Source organism: Apteryx rowi, unplaced genomic scaffold (assembly GCF_003343035.1).
Source record: "Apteryx rowi isolate R43461 unplaced genomic scaffold, aptRow1 scaffold_75, whole genome shotgun sequence".
Taxonomy (NCBI): domain Eukaryota; kingdom Metazoa; phylum Chordata; class Aves; order Apterygiformes; family Apterygidae; genus Apteryx; species Apteryx rowi.
Window position 1 is genome coordinate 2,135,463 of NW_020451038.1, and position 6,715 is coordinate 2,142,177.

Here is a 6,715-nt window from a genome sequence, read left to right on the forward strand (position 1 = left end):
CCAAATATCCTGCAAAGGATAAGACCAGTTATTCTCATGTTGATACGTATYGCACTATCCAGCTTTTCTCAAATTTCAGGCTGTGTACTTCAAGCTCTCATTCACCTCAGATTTAGTCCRGTGTACTCTAGCTTATTATATTTATTTGCTACTGTTCTCACTGATTGACTTTTTCCTGCAACACTGGATAGTGTTAAAGCTACCTACTGTCATACATCCTTTAAATGGGAAGAAAGCAGATCACTAAAACAAACCCAGTCTTTGTACTCTTGTATTTATTGCATCCAAGTTCAACCTCACACCTCTGCTCACCATTGATGCTACAATCCAAATAAGTACAATTCAGTGAGCAAAGTGTTGCCTAGATGTTCAAGTTTAGCTGCCTAACATTTAGCATTTAAAACCATAGTCAGATATATAATACACACTTTTCAGTGATGCTGAATATCCAAAATTCAGCCACTTACCTAATGAGGGGAGCTAACTTCACATAGTCAAACTGGAATTTTTTTTTCAGAATTCTCAGTGACTACTGTTGATAAATTATAAATAGGATCTTTTGTACTATCCCCTCCCCTTTCGTTACGTACTTGTCTCTGATTTTCACCAAGCTCCTACTAGAAGGATAACCTGTAGAAATATTTGTGAAGTGAGAAAATGAAACATTAGATTTGAAAGTTTGTAATCTGTGCATGTACTTCTTGATGAAGTTAAATATTTTTATCCCAGATCTCAACGTCCGCCATCAGTTCATATAGCTTCCCTGACAAATGCTTGTTATACTTTAAACTCCAAATAATCAATATATAAATCAGCAGCAGTCCTCCCCCAAAACACCTACCAACACCTACCAAACTTCACCTCACTTATAAGTAGTGAATCATCACAGATCTTTCCTAATATTATTTATTCAGTCATGTTATAAYAGTACCTAATGATTCCAAATAAGGTTGATGCCTCACAGAGCAAACGTCCCTGTCCCAAAGATCTTACAATGTTAAGAGCTTACAATCAAAACCTCAATCTCTTTTAATCTGTTTACTGGGCAGAAGAAAGCAGAAAAGGTTGACAATAAAAAAAAAAAAAAATAGCAGACTAAACAGAACTTAAGTCATTCTGAAATACCTACACAAGGGCGTTACAGCATGAAGCGAGGTTGTCTGTCCTTCCTCTGCAAAGGTTTCACATGAGTACTCAATAGAGCAGGGGTCCCAAATTTGGATTGCTTGTCTGCTACCATCATAAGAGGAAACTGTATCTTATCACTGAGATACAAACAACTTTGTTCTGGGCTACGCGCAGATACTGATGCTTAGCTGATTAGACAGTGTTTTTCTTCGATAAGCCATTCTTCATCCCCTCCAGAAAAAGCAGGCAGCTGGACCTTTATTTTTTCCCAAATATTATTTTGGAGTAGTTTGCATAACACTACTGCCACTAATGTACCAGCTTAAGAGCACCTGCTGTGAAGAAGCGTTTCAATTTCCAGACAGGACAATAACTGAAAAATGAATAAGGAATGTTCCAAGAAGAGATACTGGAAGGGATCAGAAAGCGACTGCTGCATAGAGGATTACTGAAAGCACGAACTAGCTARTGAGTGAGGGGTCAATGAGGCTGTTGGGAAAGGACAGAATCAGCCTGCATCTGCACAAGGAACATCATCTTACACATCTCTTCCCTCTCTTTCCATGCCTGTAAGCCTTCAGGACACAGAGATATCCATAACGAATGGCTAAAGCTCCAGAAGTGCTTTTGGACACATTAYGATAAACAGTCTTAGGAGAAAGCTATCACATGTTTTAAGTGCATTATCTGGCTGTACAGACACATGTCTCATGGTAACTTCAATCCTTCCTTGTCCATATGATCCCTCATGTTTGTCATATCCTATCATTATCTATCTGTTTTTCTTTAAGATAYAGGGCAGATATCTATCTATCTTCAGGGCAAATATTTCAATCCCTTTGGTAAAGCAACTCCTAGAACTTTGCGTATGGACAAACGGAACAATGAGGAAGAAATATGGAGCAAAATTATAAAGCATTATACATAAAGCACTTAGCTTAATGACAAATTAAAAGAATAATTTAAACAAAAAATCATGAATACAGCTTCAGAGTGAAAGTTACTTGGCTTGCAAGATACACAAGACTAGATAGTAAAGGAGTACAACAGTTGAAACAGCAGAATCTCCTTTGCTTGAGGAGTTAAAAGCAGCATAACGATGATTATTAACACACCGCCTGCACCAGTAGACAGACTAAATCTTTACAAGTTTTCCAACTATACAGAAGAAAAGCATAATGAGAAAGTGCTAACACACATTTATTTGGACTTGTACTCTAACTACTTAGAGCACAAGTTTACTTTTATTAATCTAGTAAATTACAGTAATTAGAGATCAGTTTCCTTTAAATATAATATAAAGTACTGGCAGAGTAAAAGCAAACATCGTGCATGTCAGTGCAGTGCTGTAAATAGAATTTCTCTTGATTTGTGTTTCCAGTCTCCGTTCTGTATCATACAATTCTAAAATCACATCTTTCACTGCAGAAGCCTGGCCCTTACCCTCCGCTGAAGACTTTGGCACCACTCTTTCCATAGGTCTAGAACGAACTGCAAGTTTAACACTCTGCATTTCAGAAATCATTTGTGCTATACTTTCTTGCAGACTGCTAAACTGCTGCTGTAAATTCCCCAGACATGAACTGACTTGTTTAGYGTAGCTTAGCTGTTCTTTTAAAGGAGCTAAAAGAGAATCTATTTTAAAGGAGTCATTCCTGTCTCCTCTGGCTAACAAAACACCTTCTTTTATTTCCTGGGATGTCCTCGTTTGCAGCATGTTTTTCAGGTCTGCTATGATGTCACCGAGATCCTTCTGCTGTAAGTAATGGCTGGAGGCCTGTTCTTTGATGGCTTCTTGTAGACTTATTGGGCCCTTCTGTGCTTCAAGCACCAAGACTTTTAATTCTTGTAGCCTTACTCGATTAACGTAGGTGGAACCAAGAACACCTATAATGGCTCCCAGCACAGAACCAATAATAGACCAGTTCTTTGTTTTTTCAGCTCTTGTTCGCTCTTTCTCATGACTTTCCCTTACAGCTGCAGAGAAGAGAGAGAATTTTTCTCGCTCAGATTCTTCTGCATTTAAATAGGCAGCTCGGTATCTCTTTTCTTCCTGCAAGAAACACAGTGAGTTGAAGGAGAAGGTGTCATGTGAAGCTATAAATGCTGTATTTAAAAAAGAAACAGTGCAGATGAAAGAGTGGAAGTGAAGCACATTCATTAGTTTTGTTTCAGAAAATTTCCTTTTATTGTGGGATTTTCTTTACTTTACTACTTAAGTCAGTCAGAYACTATTTTCAGTCAAAGCTGAGAAATGGAGAAGGTCATCAAGAATTACAGTTGGTGATTCTCTACACAGGAACCTGCCACAGGCTGATGACAGAAAAGTGGTGTGAGTGGACAAGGTCTTTCTCTCTCTCTCTCTCTCTCTGTCCTGATGCTTTCTCTCCCTATAACGTGCACTTTTCTGGCCCTGCTTACTTCTCCAAATACTGCCTTTGTCACACTTCTCCCTTTCAGTTCAGCTCAGTTTCACCTTTGCTCATAATCATGCAGAGCTCTGTTCTTCTTGGAGTCTCATCCACCCAATCCATTACCTAGACAGCTACCTTTGGTTCTTTTCTGATGCTCTGCACATTGATCGAGGAGCTCCATTTAGCTCAGGCCCGTGCACCCACTCCTTGCCTGAGCTTTCTCAAAGGTGCATGTGTTTCCAGGCCTGTTCCCTGCTGCTTCCAAAGTCTCCTTTGGATTTCCTGGACTGAGYTTGGCCATGACTCGCTTGCTTTTGTCTGGTGATTGCTGGACTGTCGCTGGAGCCTACTCCTGTTGCCAACCCTGCTCTGCTCACRTGGCGCTGGAGCTGTGGGACTGCGCCCTGTCRGTGAGGGCGCTGCCCCTGCCTGCACCATGGTCAACCTCAGCTCCCTGCTTGCCCTCTCTCATGGAGCAGCTGACAAGGGCTTCAGTAAATTGCCTGGGCATTGCAGCCAGAGAGAAGGCAGCTGAGAGWGTTTTTCATGGATTAACAACCAGGAATGAACTTTTCTCATCACCTGGAGGGATAATTCATTGAATCCCAGCTTTTTAATTGACTACTCATGTACCTGTCTCCTCTCAAACAATTAATTTTCTAGGATCACTGTCTTCAGCTTTCCTCTCCAAATTTATTACCATATTTTAACATTAACATATGGTTTGCGTACTAGACTCAATCATCGATAATAATTACATCAATCAAAACAAGATCATTAGAAATTAACTCAGACCACCGTATTTCAAAATTAAATTTCATCTGCAAAAACAGTTACTAGTGAGGAAGCATAACACATGAATTTTCATCATATTTGCCAGTGCTCAAGTACCCACAAATTACCTGCAGCAACCTGTGTTCCAGAGTAGCCAGTTCTAAATACTGGATGTCATCCCGAGAGACCCTGTCTAAGCGGTCCCGAATTTCCTTCAGTTTAATTTGTTGGGCTTCTACATTTTCACGAGCCTCTCGTACTATCCCTCGAGCTACCATAAAGACATTTTCAGCCTGAGAAGAGAGATTATTTATTTTAGAGTCTTATTACCGTACAGATCTAAAACACTGATTATGTGAATTTGGAGAAAAAAAAATCCACTACATTAAAATTTAGGGGATAAAATACATTTACTAATGTGCATAGACTGGAACACATTTATGGTGTCTATACAGCCAGTTAAAGCAGAAAAGATACATTCCTTGGAGCTCTTTCTGCCTCRCAGCCAGCAATTATATTTCACATAGTTTAACTCATCATTTTAAATTTCCAGATTTTCTCTGTATTTACCTGTGTCACTTTTCCCTGAGCCTCTCGAACTTCATTAAGACCAACAAACTCTTCATATCTGTCCCACCAACTCTTGCACGTTGTGGATATTTTTTGAAGGGAGTTTCTTCCCATAACGGTCCCAGCTTCTGTCAGCCGATTAAGAAAACCCATGGCCAYTTCTGCTGCAGACTTGGCTTCGGGCCTCTTAGGTGCTGATGAACAGTAAGTCCGTGCTATGTGCAAATTCATTCCTTGACTCCGCTTTATCAAAGAATGGTGATACTGCAGGCCACTTGACACTGAGGAGACACTTGATTTATATTTCATTGGCCCCATGTCTTGAATTTAATTACTAAATAAAAGTGCTACAAGGATGAAGAAGAAAAAGAAAACTTTTAAGTGGTAAATACCACATAAAACTAAACATGCATGTTAAAATTAAAGTAAAATTCAAGAATGGCTGAATCATCATTAGTTTGACACCATTACTTACCTAGGGAATGTTCCAGGATTTTAACCAAAAGGCAGTTCTGCCACAGATTCCTGCTTTTCTCTCGTTAGTAARTACTTCCACCATGCCTTTTGATTACTGTTTCACTCCCTGCATCCTGAATAGTGTTCATGTGCAGAACCAGTATCAGCTTCAGAGCAACATAATGCTTAAGCCCAAAAAGTGCTTCCCATAGGAATTTTTGCTATGTGTTTTCATACTTCAGTTTAACAGACAACGCTCCTGATGCTAACAATTCTGAAAAAGAACAGAGAGGCAAAAAGAGACGGAAAAAAAAAAAAAGCTTAAGGAGAAAAGAAACAGGGCTTGACCGTTCCCTGTATCTTACACTCAACAGATATTGAAAGTGTTGAAGARCAGAAAGACAAACACAAAAAGGACAGAGTGAAAACACAAAAGTGCTAAACTGAACACAACAGGTTTTCTCATGACTACCTAGAAACCTCAAATATATGGAAGAGCCACAAGATCATTAGAATATCAGGCAGCGAATGCACTCTTAGAGCTGCATTTTAAAATGAGCTTAAGATTCTTGTTTTCCCTGCAAAAAGAGACTTATCACAGTTTAATTTCAGTGTGCATTTGTAAATATGATTTAAGYTTTCCACTTAGTGTGTTCCTCTAAACATTTTAAATGGGAAAGCTTTGAAATAAGGTTTTAGCTGAAGTTTGTGTATGACTGCATTARGTTTTGACTAATATAAGAACATGAATAACCTGAAAAAGCTTGATACTTGATGCACAGATTTTTTTTACCTTAATACAGGTTTCTATGTTAATTTGGACTTCTATGTTAATTTTGACTAATGACACTCAAATATGTGCAAAGACAGGCATCTTGGCTGGAAAGGACTTTCCTGCTGGAGGGCAAGTTTGATCAGCTTTTATCCGGCTACTGATTCTGAAAGCCATAGGGACTTCCCCACTTATATACTTCAAATAACAGTAACAACGAATAGTAACAATAGCGCTGTGCAAATCTGACCAGTTGTCTCACACTTAACGATAYAGTAAATTAAAACCACAACGGCATGGAAATGAAAAACGGTTATGTTTTCTTCCAGCATCGCTCATCCGTCTAACCATTACGACTCCCACAGCCCCTGCCGCAGGCCGCGCACTACCACCCGGCTCCGTTCGCCCCTTGCAGACGCAGAGACTCCCGGTTCCAACCGCGCCGSGGCGCGCGGAGCTGCCCGGCTGCGGCTGCTGAGGCGGGACGGCGGGATCCGAGGGGGGTCTCTGCGCAGCCGGCTGCGGCTGCCTTTTCCCACGGAAAATCCCGCTCCGCGCCAGGGGGGAGGCTGCACCGCCCGCTCCGCTCCGCTCCGCTCCC

The 6,715-nt window shown here is 40.4% G+C and overlaps 1 protein-coding gene across 3 annotated transcripts; it reads right to left on the reverse strand.

The window, feature by feature from the left end:
* Positions 1-305: 305 nt before the first annotated feature.
* CCDC51 (coiled-coil domain containing 51) lies at positions 306-6,704 on the reverse strand. 3 transcript variants are annotated; one of them, XM_026088018.1, is made up of 5 exons: positions 6,463-6,704; positions 5,362-5,616; positions 4,887-5,233; positions 4,445-4,609; positions 2,405-3,181 (listed from the first exon to the last, which is right to left on the reverse strand). In XM_026088018.1, exons 3-5 carry the CDS (start codon positions 5,202-5,204, stop codon positions 2,405-2,407), a joined length of 1,260 nt encoding a protein of 419 aa, XP_025943803.1. In that variant the 5' UTR covers positions 5,205-5,233; positions 5,362-5,616; positions 6,463-6,704. The 3 variants fall into 3 exon arrangements, with proteins under 3 accessions (XP_025943804.1, XP_025943802.1, XP_025943803.1); XM_026088017.1 differs by having other exon boundaries at positions 309-3,181; positions 5,362-6,704; XM_026088019.1 differs by lacking the exon at positions 4,445-4,609 and having other exon boundaries at positions 306-3,181; positions 5,362-6,704.
* Between the last annotated feature and the right edge of the window lie 11 nt (positions 6,705-6,715).